The following is a 14,625-nucleotide window of genomic DNA, read 5'->3' as shown; positions in this document are numbered from 1 at the left end:
TGCGGCGTGCCTCATGCTCCCTCAAGTCCCATTCTCATCCCACCGCAGGACCCCTTTCCGTCGTGCCCGTTGATTCCCGTGGCCAGCATGCGGCAAACAAACCCCAGGTGCCCAGGCGCCTTGAACCCAATGCCAATGGTAAGGTAGGTACACCCTTGCGCTCGCGTGGAGGGAGGCTGAATGGAGCACGCGAAGATAATGCATTCTTTCTTATTTGCGTTTCTGGTAGGCCCGAATTCCGGGGTACACATTCCGTGCCGGCTCTTATATATCATATCGGGGCCTGGCGCTCGGACACGGGCCGTTGCGGTGCGGGTGCGGAATTTGAGTTGAATGACATGAGACTTTCAATCACTGCGAACTATTTACACCAAACAGGACCAATTCATGAGTGAATGAGACATTCAATATTCTAGAAGCTTTCTCATATTTTAATTTACAGTGTAAAATAAAGTAGATTCAATCCCAACGCTGCCATTCAATGGTGATCAACCATACTGGGGGGAACCTAGCACTCAGGCTCAAATAACCCCATCGCCACAATTTTCGCAAATGGTCCAACTGCAACCTTAGTCATACAACCACACACACACACACACACACCTCAATCTCGCAATCACTCTCAGTGAGGTACCTCAAGTGAACGACCACCATCTTTACAGTTTCCGAAGCAGACAAACAAGACATGAGCTCACAAGCCCAGGCGGTCCCAGAGGACCCCCTGGCCGAGCTCATCACCACCTACAACGAGCTCAACGGCGCCTTCATCAAAGAGCTGGACGAGGAGCCGAGTCCTCTCGAGTTCATGCGCTACGTCGCTCGCAACACACCCTTTGTCGTCCGCGGCGCGGCGTCCTCATGGCAGTCGAATGAGACGTGGGATAGAGAGTATTTGCTGCGCATGTTTAGAGATCAGACTGTCAATGTTGCCATGACGCCTTTTGGGTGAGTTTGGAAAATAATCCTCCTTCCCCTCATTCTCAAGAGGTGAGTATCTCACAATATTACGACTTACACGGTTCATACGCAGTAATGCAGACGCTCCAACCGAGCATGAAGGAAATGTCGTTTTCGCAAAGCCACACGAGGAGGACCAGGATTTCGAAGAGTTTCTCAACTATGTAATCAACCAAGAAAAGAGCAAAGACTCGGCCTCAGAAGTCAGATATGCTCAAACACGTATGTCATTCCATGCTCCCAGCCGTCTCGCCACACTCATCCTCACTTACCTTCATGTGTATACCTTCATCTTTCAATCATGATCAACCCTCCCAATTACATCCAAACTCACCCACTCTCATACAATCTCAACATCCTGATTAGTAACTAACACTCCACCCCCCAAAGAAAACGATAACCTCCGCAACGAATACCTCCCCCTCTTCACCCACGTACCTCCCTCAATCCCATTCGCCCGCATCGCCCTCGACCGCGACCCAGACGCAATCAACCTCTGGATCGGCGCCTCCCGCTCCGTCACAGCCCTCCACAAGGACAATTACGAAAACATCTACGTCCAGGTCCGCGGCCGGAAACACTTCGTCCTCCTCCCGCCCTGCTGCCACCCCTGCGTCAACGAGACGGCCCTCGCACCCGCGACGTATTCTCGTCGTCGTCGTTGGGGCGAAGGAGAAGAAGACGCTGGCGAGCTGGTGTTGAATCTCGACCGGGCCAAAGGTAGTGAAGCAGAAGTAGAAGATGGAAAAGGCGAAGAAGAAACGACAAGACCAGATCCCATCCCCTTTGCGACGTGGGATCCGGATCAGCCGCAGGTCAACGCGACGCCCTACTCTCACCTCGCAGAGCCCGTCCGCGTCACGCTGGAGCCGGGTGACATGCTCTACCTCCCCGCCATGTGGTACCACAAGGTTTCCCAGTCCTGCCCGGAAGACGAAGAAGGCTTCGTTCTCGCCGTCAACTACTGGTAAGCCTATACATGTTCACGCATCGCAGGTTATTACCCCCGGCACACTGACCACCACACCAGGTACGACATGGAATTCAGCGGACCGTTATACCCCCTCAGCGCCTTTGTGAAAAACGTCAGTCTCCAGACAGCACCGGCAGTTTCACAAGGCAAGAGAACATAGATAAAGACAGGCATCGCCTGAGCATCTGAAATAAGTAGTACTTTCGCCTTGGTTGAGTCTCTTCTCAATACTAACGTAGCCACTTCCGCCATATGTACATTTGTGGTTGTGTTTGTGTGCGGATATACGCCCAGATTACCTAGAAAGGGTGGCGTGGCTCTCTGCCTCGCTCACTTTAGAGAGGCATTTCTTTTCCTCATCGTTCGTCTCTTCCTCCACCAGATCTCGGGGGCCGATGTGAAGCTCTGGACTTCACCAGGCCCAAGTGTGTTGATGAAGAAGCCCCCCTTCCACCCAATATGAACGCCAGCTATCCGAAGTGAATCATGATACACTAGTTTTTTTTCCCCCCACCTTACCCCGTCCACCTCCTCCAAAAGCTTCGTCTTCATTCCCCTTGCCTTGGTTGTTATGCATATAGTATAATCGCAGGAGACAGATCCAAATGGGTATGCATTGAGGTGATGAAAATCAGAGTCGGCAAGATGCCCGCCTCCACCAAGGAAATGAGTTCAGGTCCCAACTCCAGCAGGCAACTTGTCCTGAGAAATACAAAGGGCGAATGCAAAGGTGCAGCCCAGCCACCAATAACACCAGAAAGGCCGATCGAGATTAGTTGAGGAATCCCTTGCATGCCGCCGTACCGCAAAGGCAGGGGATACGGTCCAAGCTGCCAATCTCGCGCTCAAACTTGTAGTCGTATGTCAACTCCTCATCTGCGCAATGTTAGCTTCACGTGAATACACAAAAAAAGGGGTTTGAGCTTGGGTAGCATACGTTGAGCAATGTCGCGGAGCGCATAGATAACGATCCGCTTGGTTCCGTCGACCTTGATAATTTTAGCAGTGCAGTTGGGCATGCAGCTGTGGTTGATGAAGCGAGCAATGCCACCTTTCTTGGTTGCGTCGATGACCGTGTTATCGTCGATGCGGAACAGATAACTGCTGCCCATGCCGCTCTTGAGGTAACGCTTCTCCCGAATCTCCGAGATCGATTGTCTGACCTGCTCACCGACGTACTCGATGATCATGTCGTCCTTGTTGATATTCTCCTCCGTGTATAGACCCCAATTGTGAATAGCAGATCGGGCAAATTTGACAGGCTTCTTCCGCTTTTTAAGCTGGTTGAACTTGAACGCATCCGAGTCGCCCGAAATCTTCTTCTCATCTTGCAGTGCAGAGACATGTCGACGGTTATTGGCGCGATTCGCTCTCGAATTGCCCTTCGCCACGGCCTTTTCTGCCACAGCAAGTCTGCTAGCTTCAATGGCTGCGTCTTTGCCGTCCTTATTGTACCGCGCTTGACGTGCCTCTCTGGCCTTTTGGACCTTGATGTGGTGAGGCAGGTACTTGGACTTTTCGGCATTAAGAATCTTCTTGACACCCTCAGTTCGTGCAGCACCGGTGGAATTGGGTACATAATAGCCATTGATGCCCACAGCTTGGTCAACCGATCCAGTCGCGGAGTTGAGCTCCCGGACGCGATTACGCCTCCATAACCACAGAAGCGGGTCGCCGAAATCTACCCCTGCAAACCTCTTCCTGAGTTTCGAGATATCTGGGCTGTCGGCCGCGGATAACGACAGCTCTTGTAATGCAGAGATATTGAGCCTGAAATCGCCAGACAGGCCGAGGGCTGGTGCTGGCGTTGTAGTGAATAACGAGGGATCTGCCTTGGCTTTCTTGGGCTCTGGCTCTTCCTCTATCTTCTCTACTGGCAACACCTCAGGCTCGACCTCTCCAGGCAAAGATTTGACCGGGGCTGGCGTCTCCTCTTCCGTTTCTGTGGGGGTCTGAATTTGCTGCTTCTTCAAGGCCTCCCGTTCCTCAAAGATTTGCCTCTTCGACTTCTTCTTTGACTTCTGCTTCTTTGCCAGCCCCTTGGCGGCCGATAGAGCAGGAGTCTCGGAGCGATTGCTCTGTGTCTCGAGTAAGTCAACATCAGGGGTGGCCTCTGAAGAGGCCAGCAGGTCAGGCTCGACGCCCTCTAGGTGGACCCCGAATAGTTCCTCATCGGACTTCTTCTGGCGCTTGATAGCCGATTGGATTTCTAGGTCAAGTTTCCTCTTCTTCGTCGAGGCTAAGCCATCGCCAATAGCGAAACTCGCCTCAGTCATGGAGTCTTCCTCGCCAGGACCCCAGGAGGTAAAGTCATCCTTGATGTCATCGTCTGTGCTCATGCGGCTACGGGGTCGAGAGTCGGGCTCTTCAGTATCCCTTGCCAGGGACTCTCTGACGGCGGCTTCATCATCGGATTCTGCATCACTGTCGTAGCTCTTGAGGCGATGGTGCAATGATCGGAAGGCACCACGGCTCTGCTGTGCTGCGCGCTTGCGGGAGAATGGATCTGTGAAGCCGTGATTACGCGAGGCTCCGTGGGCAGTAGCCTTGGCCTTACGAATACGTGGCAGAGCAGCGATTTCCAGACGACCCGTGCGACGCTCAATTGGATCTGCGCCAGAGTTGGGGGTGCTGACTCCAGGGCTCTCATCGCCAGCATTGACAGTGACAGACGGAACAGATCCAGCTAGATCCTCCAAGTTGAGCTTTCGTCGCTTGGTCGCATGATTTGCTGGGTCTAGAAAGCTCGTCAGAGCAGGAGCGGCAACTCTTGTCCGTATGTGCTTGATCAAATGTTCTGCTAGCTCTCGGGTGACCACTTCGCAAGCCTCGAGGACCGGATCAAAGTTCTTAGCTCTCTGTCGCTTCTCTTCCTCGATGTCTGCTTCCTCTTCGCGACGACGACGATCCTTGTCCTCGCGCACTCGTATATCCGTTCGACGTTTGCGTTCGGGGCTGGGGGTCCGCCGTCGTGGTGGTGGAGCTGCAGGTTCGGAATCTTGATTTGTCGTAGGCGGGAGCGATAGTTGCATCACCATATTGTACGTGAACAAGTCGGTATGGTTTGCTGCTCTATAGCACTTTGAAGCCTCGTTGCGTCCGTGAAATGAGTTGGGAAATAGAATGTAATATCCCGTTCGGTCAATGCGAATGTCCTCAAGGGCGAATGCCTTAAGTCGCTTCTTCATGTGAGGGATTGTCGTAACCATGACTGGGACATGCTCGTGCGCAACAAAGATATAAGGCTCGCCTGCTAGCTGCTTCGCGACAAGCTTCTCTTCGAGCGCAATGTGCATCTTGGGTTGGCTTGGGACCCACGCTGGCACCCCAGCCACAGCCTGTCTGTGAGAAGAGGGACCTTTTGGTGCCATGGGTGGTGGCCCAGGAACCTTTTCGGGCGCGATTCGAGGACCGGTGGGCGGCGCCTTTGCAATAGAAGTATCCCGTGTAGCTCTGTCTTTCTGCAGAACCTCCTCAAGCATGCGACGACTTTTCTTTCCTTCAGGATCGTACTCGACTCGAATGGTGTTTGCCTCGATTCGTTGCCCGTGCATGGCTTTAACTGCTCGGCGCGCTGATTCAGTGGCCATAATTGGGTTGGGTCTCGACCTGCTGGGATGCGCATCCTTATACCGAAACGTTGCGAAACCTAGGTAGCTGCCCGTCTCAGGATGCATCTTGTTACTGCTCTCAGCAATGTCGCCAAACGAAGCAAAGGCCGCCGTCACCTTTGAAAAGGTGATGAGGGGATTGAAGCCAGTAACAACAATCTGCGTAGGCGGCCCAGGACCGACTGATGTCTTGGGGCTATATACATAGGGTTTCAAGTTGTATGGCGACTGTCGTAATCGGGACTTTGGGAGATGAAAATCGGTGTTGATATAACCCAACCGTCCACCTTTGGTGAGACGAGGGTCTGGAGGGGGGGCGTCATCTTCCTACTCAGTTTATTAGCCAAAGCTCTCACACACAAAAGATGACGCCTCCCCCTCCGCCTTCAATGGGCAATTTTATTGTATTTGTACGTACCAATCCAAACTCCTTATATATCGGCTTGGCATCTTTCCTGCCGTGCTTCGATAGGGTCCGGTCGTTGAAGGGATCATATGTGCATTTGAAGCCTTTTCGCGATCGGTTGGGATCTCGCGCGGGAATGCGCTCAATGTGAGGATATGGCTCCGGGAGTGAGCTGTTTAGGCGGGATGTTGGGGTATTGAGAGAGACCGCTGCCTCACCCCGATCGGTGTTTTGTACTTGTGGCATAGTCGTTTTCGGTAAGGCAGCATTGCCCGAGTATGAGGGTGATTCAACGGAGGTGAGCGGCGTGCCGCTCGATGGAGGGATATGAGATATGCCGCTGGAGACGACTTGTCGCGCAGCCGTACTGAAGACGGATGAGCCCGTGCTCGCGTATGAGCTTGCAGATCCGACAGCGTTGAGAGTATCTCCTAGAGGCGACTCATGGCCGTCGTGTGGCTGTTGCGAAGTGTCGGAAGGTAGGCCATCAGCCGTAGATGAGATTTCTCCAGCCGTGCCGTTGACCGAAGGGGTGCCACTGCTCTTGGAGCCGCTAGGCAGGCCAACTGCCGAGTCTTGAACCTTGGCCTTTGCCTTTTCTCGTTCGTTGGCTCTGTCCCTAGCGACGCGGGGGGCTGCAGGGAAGAACTGCGCGAAGCTCGCCGAAGATTGACGGGTCATCGTGAGGTTGTTCAGCTTTCACCGCTCTCGCCTGCCACCAACCATCGTCTCTTGTATGTCGGATGATATTAAAGGACAGAGGTCATCGCCGACGACAGCGGCCGGAGCGGTGTAGCGGGAGGAGAGGTCGCGGATTCGCTGTTCACGCGACCGATGCGTAGCTACCGACACGAGTGAACGGCAAGGGGCAAGAGCCCGACTGCGTCATTCAAGGAAGGTAGATTCCCAGTCGCGAAGGGCTCAGGGTCGATGCGATCAATCAGAAAGTTTGCAAATAAAGCCGGATGAGTCGTGCGATGCGACTGACGGATATGAGGCTGGAGGAAATGTAGCAGTGAGGTCAGAAAGTTGGAGGTTGAAGAGTGTCCAAACCTTTCAGGGATGCGATTTAGCGGAGACCAGCCACGGAACAAGGCGAGGGAGCACCGTTGCGCATGGATGCTCAGACGGGACCTGCGTTACGAGGACAGGCGCGAGAGAAAGTATCACTCTGCAAAGATTGGGTGCTGGGTACAACCATTGATGTGGGTGGAGATGAAGCTGCCTCTTCTCAGTTCTGACAGCTGGCAACTGAGAGTCGCGTCGCCGGACCTTCCACTTTACTCATTTTTCGCGTCTCGCAATGGAAGGACGTGAAGGACAGGGGCACAACAGAAACTGTCCCCGTTGCATCAGGGCGAACCAATGAAGTAATTGATAAACCTCGTGCCAACAATCCCATCTTCCAATCACTGGGTCAGAGAGAGAGAGATATTACTTGTTTACACCGCTCTCCAATGTCAACTCGAGATTATCGATAGACGGCAAGCACGTGAGACCACGAAGTACAGTCGAAAGTTAAAATGCAAATCAATGAACTGAAGTAATAGATGCAGGCGTTTGCGGCTTGCTATGAGAAACAAAGCCTCGCCCTGGTCTGAACAATTCCTGCAGGATAATAAGTCATACAGAGTCTAACAAAGTAAATACAGTCATTGCAAGCCCTGATCGCGAACACGTTCTTTGATCGCCCGTTCGACCCCATGGGCGTTGCATTTGGGCAACGATGCCAGCCAAACGCCTCCTAGTCCCCAGCCGTCCTGTTGTTTTACAAATGAGGGTAATCATCTCCAAACGCCATCCATCAACCCATTTGACCGATTAAAATGTCAACTTCATCTCAAACTCATCGTCCTCGAACTCTTCGTTTCGTGGACCCGCGCTGCCGATGCCGTCATCCTCGTCGTCCCCAGCAGGATCAAAGATGGATAGGAACTGGAGTTTTCCAAGCTCCTCGCTGTCGTTTCGGGCCTCCTGTCTCTGCTTCTGGGGAGATGCGTCACGTCTCATGGTCATCTTTGGGGCTAGAGTCGTTTTCGCATCAGTCGAGACTGACCGAGCCGCAGCAGACGCCGGGCGCCCGCTAACAAAGGAAGAGGCTGAGCGACCCTTTGTGTAGCCCAGCGTGTTTCTCGACACGGCTTCCCCCATGGCACTTTCAGCGACCGAAGACTTTGGGGCCACAGCAGGCTTGGTTGGTCTGGTGCGCGGAAGTATAGAAGAGATTGGTCTTCTCACCGTGGGCTTTTGCTCGATAACCTTCTTCTGTCTGATGGTGTTACCAGCGGACATTGACAGAGCAGACGCGGCTCTTCTTGAAGCAATCGTGGGCGGGTACTTGGGAGCACCTCCAACCGCCTTTCTGGTGACGGCCGGGTTAGGAGCCGGGGCTGGTGCCTTTCGCTGAGAAATAGCCGAAGTCTCAGGAACGTCCGAGACGGACCAGTCCATTTCCTGAATGTCTCGGAGGATACGCTCGTCACTCTCCTTAAGAGCCTTCTGGAGCCTCTCCTGATGCTGCCTGTCCTGAAGCCTGACGCCATCTTCGCCCATGGGGTTGTAGAAGTGGTTGTAGTATCCCTTGAACATGTTCTCGGGCTTGAGCCCCTCAAATGTCAAGTCTCCATTGGAGAGGACATCCGACTCGTAGGGCAAATCCTTGACGGTAGGAGGGGCATACTCAACATCAGGCTCCTCAGCTGGCCCAGCCTGGTCGTTGCGGACTTCGAGCTTAAGAGGACCGACGCTGGGAGACCGCTGCTTCAGCTTCTTGGTCGTCGTGGGCTTCGACTGTGTTTTCTCGCCATCCTTCCCTCCGGTGTTCTGAGTGGCCCTAGCCTTTGCATTGGTGGTTTTGTTTCCGAGGGGCGCCCGAGCTCGTGTCTCTGTCAAGGATGTCAGTCACTTTTGATCCCTCCTATGACGAAATCGGGAGTGTTACCAGAAGGAATGACGAGGTTCTGCTTCTTTGCCGTGAGTTGAATATTTCCGTTGGTATTCGACTTGGCAGCGAGCACGGATTTGGCTCCTCCGACAGCGTTCTCATCGTTGAGGGGAATCTTCAAGGGCGTCTTTGGGTATCGGGCACCAGGGGTCTTGGGAGCCAGCTGCCCTTTTCCGGGGGCATGGCGAGCAGCTTGAGCTGCATTGACCGCGTTCTCGTCACGAAGGGCCAGCATTTTGCACGGGGCAAGAGGTGTCGTCGATTCTGTCGTGAAGTTGGTGTCTTGTTTGGTCGTGGTGTATAGTTATTGCGTGTTGCTGTACTGTCGTCATCAATCCCTTCACTTTGGAGTCTGTCATGGGTTGAAGAGGCGATAGAGATTGTAAACGGGCCCGTATGTTTGGGGGGTCGTTGTCGGGACAACCACCAGAGAAGCTCAGACCCTGCGGAAACCCCCGTAGAAAGTTCACCTCTGGGAATTACCTTAGGGAAAGCACCGCTGCACCGCTGCACCGTGCCACAGGCTACAGCCCACCCCACCTGACTGACCCCACTGCCCGCGTCTGAGCTAATCCAATTGCAGCTTCCTTTCAGCGTGCGAAGACCCAGGCCTGTCTGGCTGCTACTGGCATGCTGAGGGTGGTCCGCCACAGGTCGCATGGAGCGGACTTGCAGGTAGAGGGGCAGTTACTTCAACACCTCACACCCTTTCCTCCCGTTTCCATCCCCGACAGCTGCGATCCCACATCCACCGATCCCGTTCCCATTCTCAACTCCAGCAAACTCTCCTTATCGCAATCACCCTGCACCGACTCTACTACAACGTCAAAGCAACTCGCAGCTATTCATCATGGACCGTATCAAGGAGGTAAGTTCGCCATTCTGAGTCTGGCCCCACCCGACTGCTACCGGCGGTCTGGAGGGGTAAGATATCCCCAATGGTGTCGTGTCATCGATGCTGACGATGCCGGTGTCAATCAGAAAATGAACCAGCTTCGTCTGGAGGCCGACGACAACGCCGCAAAGGTTGAGGAGCTTCAGACCAAGGTCAAGTCTCTGGAGCAGGAGAACCTGTCCAAGGAGCAGGAGATCACCTCCTTGCAGCACAAGAACGGTCTGCTCGAGGGCGAAGTCGAGAAGCTTGAGACTGCGGTTAAGGACTTCAAGAAGGCTGCCGACGAGAGCGCTGGCACCGGCACACAAAACGAGACTCTCCAGCGCAGACTCCAGCTCCTCGAGGAGGAGGCCGAGGAGGCGGACAAGACCCTTCGGGAAGCCAACGAGAAGTACGTTCTGGACCCTGTTTGCCGAATCGATGATACCCCCTTTTTCACCCTCCGACCCCCATCGTGTTCATTAAAGCCCGCCCCACCGAACGACCGACCGATGCATACTCATTACTTACACCGTCTTTTCATAGGCTCAGACAGACCGACGTCAAGGCCGGCCACTTCGAGCGCAAGGTCCAGGCTCTCGAGTCGGAGCGCGACCAGTGGGAATCCAAGTACGAGGAGATGGCCAAGAAGTACGCGACGGTCCAGAAGGAGCTCGAGGACTTCCAGGCCGAGATTGGCAACATCTAAGGCCGTTGTTGCGGGTGTCATTTTATGCAAGGCTTTTCTACATGATAGACTCCTGGCTTGGGACACTGTGTTGGCGATCTGACTTAGCTATCCCAACAAGCGGTGGAATGCAAATGACGGGACGGTTCGCGACCGAGTTATAGCAGCCTTATTTTTACTCCTTTTTTTGTAACCCCGGCCAACAAAGAGTTTTGTTCTGTCAGATGCCCCTAGTCTTTGTTCACCGGACACAGACATGACGGGAATTCATACACAACCACCTCGGACCACGCTGGGCGTGAGGCGACTCCTTGGGGCAAGCAGCTGCAGCAACCAATGCGAAATATTATACCCTCCTTCAACTACTCTTTCTTAAATCTTGCCTTTTTGGCTTTTGCCTTCCTCGCTCCCAGTGACCTCTCTAATTTTGTTTCGTAGGTGAACTTCTTCTGCTTCTTCTTGGGCCACTCTTTCTTCGACTTTGCAGGCTTGCTGTCGGGTGCCGGCTGCTTCGCCTTGGATTCGTCTTGGCTATCGTTCTCTTGCTCGTCGCCGTCTTGGTGGATCTTTTCGAGACCGTCCCGCGTCACGGATATGGCTTCGACCTTGACCGATGTGTAGCGGTCCTCGTCTATGTACTCGTCTTCGTAGTCCACGATATCTGTCTGATCCTTGGCCGGCTCGTCGATACCGTCCCATTCTTCGAAATCTGATCCGTTGATCTCCTGATCCCCGTCCGAGTCTGCCGCCTGGGCCTCCTTGAGTAGAGCGCTCACGGCATTAACGTGGTCTTCGACTTCTCGTTGGCGCTCTTGTCTGATCTAGAATCACATGTCAGTTCATTCAACGAGCCAGTGCAAGCAACAACCTGCGCATGTGCAAGGGAAGGGAAGGTGTGCTCTGGTAGCCTCTCACCTGTTTGCGCATCTCAATCTTCTCCTCCCGCGCCTTCGAGGCAGCCTGCTCCTGAGCCCATTTCTGCCGCTGCAGCTTGCGCTTGTGGAAACCCGTGAGGTAGTCCTCCCGCGCGTCGAAATCGAAGTTGACCTCCTCGATTGCGGAGACCGCCTTTCTCTTCTTAGAGGGAGGCGCGCTGAGCACGGATTTCTTGGGCCGGGGTTTGGCGAACATTGTGGCTGTTTGGTTGAATGTGTCGGTGATGAGGACTATTGACTGGCTCGTGGTGGTGGTTTTTTTTTTCTTAGACCTGACGGCGCAGTCAAATTTTTGGACCGCCTTATCCATGGGGGGGGTTTTCTGGCAGCCTTGCAGGTCCATGCCGCTGCAGCCTCTGTAAGGGCCCACTGACGCGGGCCAAGCCGAAGAGCTAAATGCGCTGGAACAGACCTCCGCTAGGCGTGAGGTGAGGTCGGGTGCATCTGTCAGCGAAACCAGCAGGTGACATCCCGAAGGGGCTTCACTGCATGGTTTCTGGACTGCCGTGCATGCTGACATGCTGACATTTCCTCTGATGATTCCCAAGGTTCATCAAGCTCCGCTCATGTCAATTTGTTTGTTTGGCGCGGTCACATATGCTCGGATGGTTATGTTGCACCTCATCAGTTCTCGCGATTGTGTTTCGTATCGTAAGGTCAGCATACGGCCCGATTTCTGACTTTATCGACAACTGCAAGCTGCTCAATACGGAGACACCCTCTTCATATGCATGAAAATCTGAATTGCCTTGAAGAGCCCTAGAGTGAATTGTTCTGCATCGTTTGGCAATTGGAACAAACGGTCATTTAAAACCATCCTTCATATAAATTGTGTTCGGATGCTGACGAGGAATTGGAACGTGCTGGAGCTTGAGATGTTCAATCTAGTACATACTTGCAGGCAGGCTTGTTGATGATTTGAAGCAAGTGCATCGCTCCTGTAAAACATTATAGAGGGGGTGGGGCAAATAAGCTAGCACCTGTTTGAAACTTGGCTGGAGAGGCCTTGTTGGAAGGCGATGTGAAAAGTGCATTTAACCGAGCGCCAATGCGGTTGCTGATTACGTTGAACCCGCCTAGACGCATGTATCCAAGCTACGTCGTCCCTGGAGCTAATTCGCAGCATAACTCCTAGCAGTACGACGAAGGACAGCCATCGCATCACAACGGGCAAGCTTTCAACCACATCAACCAGCCATGCGTCTATCAAGAACAGCAGGCCTCATGGCCTTGTGCGCCTCGGTGCATGCCTTCACCGACTCGTCGCCCTTCATCATGATCTCGACCGCCGAGTACGTCACGGAACCTGCAACCCTCTCCATCATCGTCATCGAACATTGCTAACACGCCTTCTTCTTCCCCTAGGCTCGCGAAGTCCAACCCCGCCCAGCTCCAGACCCAGTCCCAGGTCGTCAAGACCGTCCAGGATTTCCTTTCCTCCTGCCCGACAGACCGCTACCTCCTCGTCTCCCAGCCCAACGTCAACGCGGCCGACATCCGCAACCCGGACAGCGGCGACTGCCAGTCCCCCAACCTGTGCCGCGCAATCTCCGACAAGGACGCCCGCGGCGTCTACAGCGTCGCCGAGGTCGTCGGCGAGGTGCCCATCGGAAAGCTGGCCGACTACATCAAGAAGTCGTGTGCGGGCAAGACCGTCGAGGTCGAGGAGGCCAGGCTCACTGCCCTTGGACGGGACGCGAGAGCCGCCACGCTCGCCGACAACGACCACGTCCTGGGCCAGCGCCTCGAGAAGTTGCGCAAGGCGTCGGACTCGTACACCGTCATTTACCTCGCCAGCCCCTCCGAACCCACCTACGAGGCCGAGTTCACCACCGAGCCTCTGCACGCTGAGCTCAAGCGCCACGAGGCGAGCCTGCGACATGTCAGGAGGGCCGAGAACGGGACCGAGTGGAGCAAGCTGCCTCTTTTCGAGAAATATGTCTTCTTCTCCCCAGGTGAGCGATGAAGTTCCATCGATTCGTGAGGTCCCGAATAGAACTGACATGATGATAGGCGTCTTCCACGCTCTCATCGCCACCATCGTTCTCTTCAGCATCCTCGGTGTCGGTGTCAGGGCTCTTGCCAGCCTCGAGATTCCGTACGGTGCTTTCGAGAAGGAGAATGGCCCTGCGGCTCACAAGAAGGCCCAGTAGATGTGTATCAAAATCGCCTGAGGCATTTCTCCATAGAAGTGTCTCCTTCAACGACCAGTGCATTTCATTTGAGAACGTCGGGAGTTATCGGCTGGCTTTTGACAGGCGTGTTTCGAGTAAAGGGGAGGAAATCCATGGCATGATAGGGTAGAGAGCACAGGAAAGGGACCTGTGGTCTGTAGAGACCAACGTAGTGTTTCTTTTTTCTCGCAAATGGCATGAAATGTATTTCTATAACAAATGGACCTTTTTTTTCTTCCTCTGTTTGCCGCCCACCTCCCCTCCCCCACATCAGACAGAGCCTCCATGCTTGTTTGAAGGGAGAGAAAAACGCCGTAAACGCCTACTTGCCTTCGCCGGCCGTCTCAAATCAAATTCTCGTCTCTGTAAACTTGCCCCATGACCGAGCACTGTCTTTTAGACCAAGTGACTCGGCAGCAAGAAGTTGGCGATGCCCTCGCGGATGGCGTACTCGTGTCCGCAGTTACCGCAAACGAGCTTGCCCTCCATGATCTGCGTCTCCATGAGGAGGTGGTGCAGGTCCTTGAGCATCTTCTCGTCGCCCTCGAGCTGCTCTGCCGAGGGAGGCTCCGCGGGGAGTTCGGGGAAGCCCAGCTTTTTGTGTGAAATGTCAGCACTCTATCTTCTTCAACGATGAAACCAAGAGGAGAAACAAAAATGAGACTGGATGGTCTATGGCAATAGAACGTCCTCATACATGGGATTAAAAGTGAAGAAAACCAGGGTACGAAGTAAGGAAATAAAAATAAAAACCCTTACCTCAGTTGCGTTCGTTCGCAGAGCGGCCCAGTCTAAGCGGGGCAGGACGTTGAAGAGAAGTTGGGGGTTGACCTCGATGTCGTCCTGCGCCAGCTCTGCGTCCTTGGGATGGAGGGGGAACGAGGCTGCAGAGGACTTGCAGGCCTTGACCGCGCAGGTCAAAAAGTTGAGGCTAAGGAGCTTCATAGTTCTTTTTTTCTTCTTTCGTCTTTTGGGCGTCACGTAAAAGTGGTTGGTCGCTATTCCGTAGAGTGGTGTTTGAGTTGAGGTTTGGCCAGCACGGAATTTTTTTGGTACCCCACAC

General features: G+C 53.9%; 7 protein-coding genes across 7 annotated transcripts; 3 read left to right on the top strand and 4 right to left on the bottom strand.

The window, feature by feature from the left end:
- Window positions 1–685: 685 nt before the first annotated feature.
- On the top strand, window positions 686–2,451 carry BDP55DRAFT_756556 (phospholipase A2; the record flags this gene model as incomplete). The annotated part of the gene is made up of 4 exons (XM_060580762.1): window positions 686–945; window positions 1,031–1,179; window positions 1,324–1,924; window positions 1,988–2,451. The coding sequence occupies 4 exons, from the start codon at window positions 686–688 to the stop codon at window positions 2,088–2,090; spliced, it is 1,113 nt and encodes a 370-aa protein (XP_060424263.1). The 3' UTR covers window positions 2,091–2,451.
- Window positions 2,452–2,702: 251 nt separating this feature from the next.
- BDP55DRAFT_636964 (SET domain-containing protein) lies at window positions 2,703–6,628 on the bottom strand (the record flags this gene model as incomplete). Its single annotated transcript, XM_060572946.1, has 3 exons — window positions 2,703–2,806; window positions 2,868–5,868; window positions 5,960–6,628. 3 exons carry the CDS (start codon window positions 6,626–6,628, stop codon window positions 2,703–2,705), a joined length of 3,774 nt encoding a protein of 1,257 aa, XP_060424262.1.
- A 1,140-nt stretch (window positions 6,629–7,768) lies between these two features.
- On the bottom strand, window positions 7,769–9,126 carry BDP55DRAFT_636963 (uncharacterized protein; the record flags this gene model as incomplete). The annotated part of the gene is made up of 2 exons (XM_060572945.1): window positions 7,769–8,832; window positions 8,889–9,126. The coding sequence occupies 2 exons, from the start codon at window positions 9,124–9,126 to the stop codon at window positions 7,769–7,771; spliced, it is 1,302 nt and encodes a 433-aa protein (XP_060424261.1).
- Window positions 9,127–9,741: 615 nt separating this feature from the next.
- On the top strand, window positions 9,742–10,474 carry BDP55DRAFT_697679 (actin lateral binding protein; the record flags this gene model as incomplete). The annotated part of the gene is made up of 3 exons (XM_060577704.1): window positions 9,742–9,759; window positions 9,873–10,177; window positions 10,312–10,474. 3 exons carry the CDS (start codon window positions 9,742–9,744, stop codon window positions 10,472–10,474), a joined length of 486 nt encoding a protein of 161 aa, XP_060424260.1.
- A 341-nt stretch (window positions 10,475–10,815) lies between these two features.
- Window positions 10,816–11,584, bottom strand: BDP55DRAFT_562970 (nucleolar protein 12-domain-containing protein; the record flags this gene model as incomplete). Its single annotated transcript, XM_060570198.1, has 2 exons — window positions 10,816–11,274; window positions 11,369–11,584. 2 exons carry the CDS (start codon window positions 11,582–11,584, stop codon window positions 10,816–10,818), a joined length of 675 nt encoding a protein of 224 aa, XP_060424259.1.
- Window positions 11,585–12,448: 864 nt separating this feature from the next.
- Window positions 12,449–13,787, top strand: BDP55DRAFT_679681 (ER protein BIG1). The gene is made up of 3 exons (XM_060576075.1): window positions 12,449–12,680; window positions 12,754–13,343; window positions 13,402–13,787. The coding sequence occupies exons 1-3, from the start codon at window positions 12,586–12,588 to the stop codon at window positions 13,539–13,541; spliced, it is 825 nt and encodes a 274-aa protein (XP_060424258.1). The 5' UTR covers window positions 12,449–12,585; the 3' UTR covers window positions 13,542–13,787.
- Window positions 13,788–14,605, bottom strand: BDP55DRAFT_679679 (uncharacterized protein). The gene is made up of 2 exons (XM_060576074.1): window positions 14,322–14,605; window positions 13,788–14,156 (listed from the first exon to the last, which is right to left on the bottom strand). The coding sequence occupies exons 1-2, from the start codon at window positions 14,505–14,507 to the stop codon at window positions 13,959–13,961; spliced, it is 384 nt and encodes a 127-aa protein (XP_060424257.1). The 5' UTR covers window positions 14,508–14,605; the 3' UTR covers window positions 13,788–13,958.
- Window positions 14,606–14,625: the final 20 nt, after the last annotated feature.

Source organism: Colletotrichum godetiae, assembly GCF_030913485.1.
Source record: "Colletotrichum godetiae strain CBS 193.32 chromosome Unknown BDP55scaffold_60, whole genome shotgun sequence".
NCBI classification, from domain to species: Eukaryota; Fungi; Ascomycota; class Sordariomycetes; order Glomerellales; family Glomerellaceae; genus Colletotrichum; species Colletotrichum godetiae.
This window is presented reverse-complemented; position numbering and strand designations above follow the sequence as displayed.

What these genes read in the sequence shown, in the direction of transcription:
- BDP55DRAFT_679681 (XM_060576075.1), top strand. Translation starts at nt 12,586, where the DNA reads ATGCGTCTATCAAGAACAGCAGGCCTCATGGCCTTGTGCGCCTCGGTG. An exon ending in ATCATGATCTCGACCGCCGA is followed by an intron (nt 12,681 to 12,753) that starts GTACGTCACGGA and finishes TTCTTCCCCTAG; the next exon opens with GCTCGCGAAGTCCAACCCCG. An exon ending in ATATGTCTTCTTCTCCCCAG is followed by an intron (nt 13,344 to 13,401) that starts GTGAGCGATGAA and finishes ACATGATGATAG; the next exon opens with GCGTCTTCCACGCTCTCATC.
- BDP55DRAFT_679679 (XM_060576074.1), bottom strand. Translation starts at nt 14,507, where the DNA reads ATGAAGCTCCTTAGCCTCAACTTTTTGACCTGCGCGGTCAAGGCCTGC. An exon ending in TGCGAACGAACGCAACTGAG is followed by an intron (nt 14,157 to 14,321) that starts GTAAGGGTTTTT and finishes TCACACAAAAAG; the next exon opens with CTGGGCTTCCCCGAACTCCC.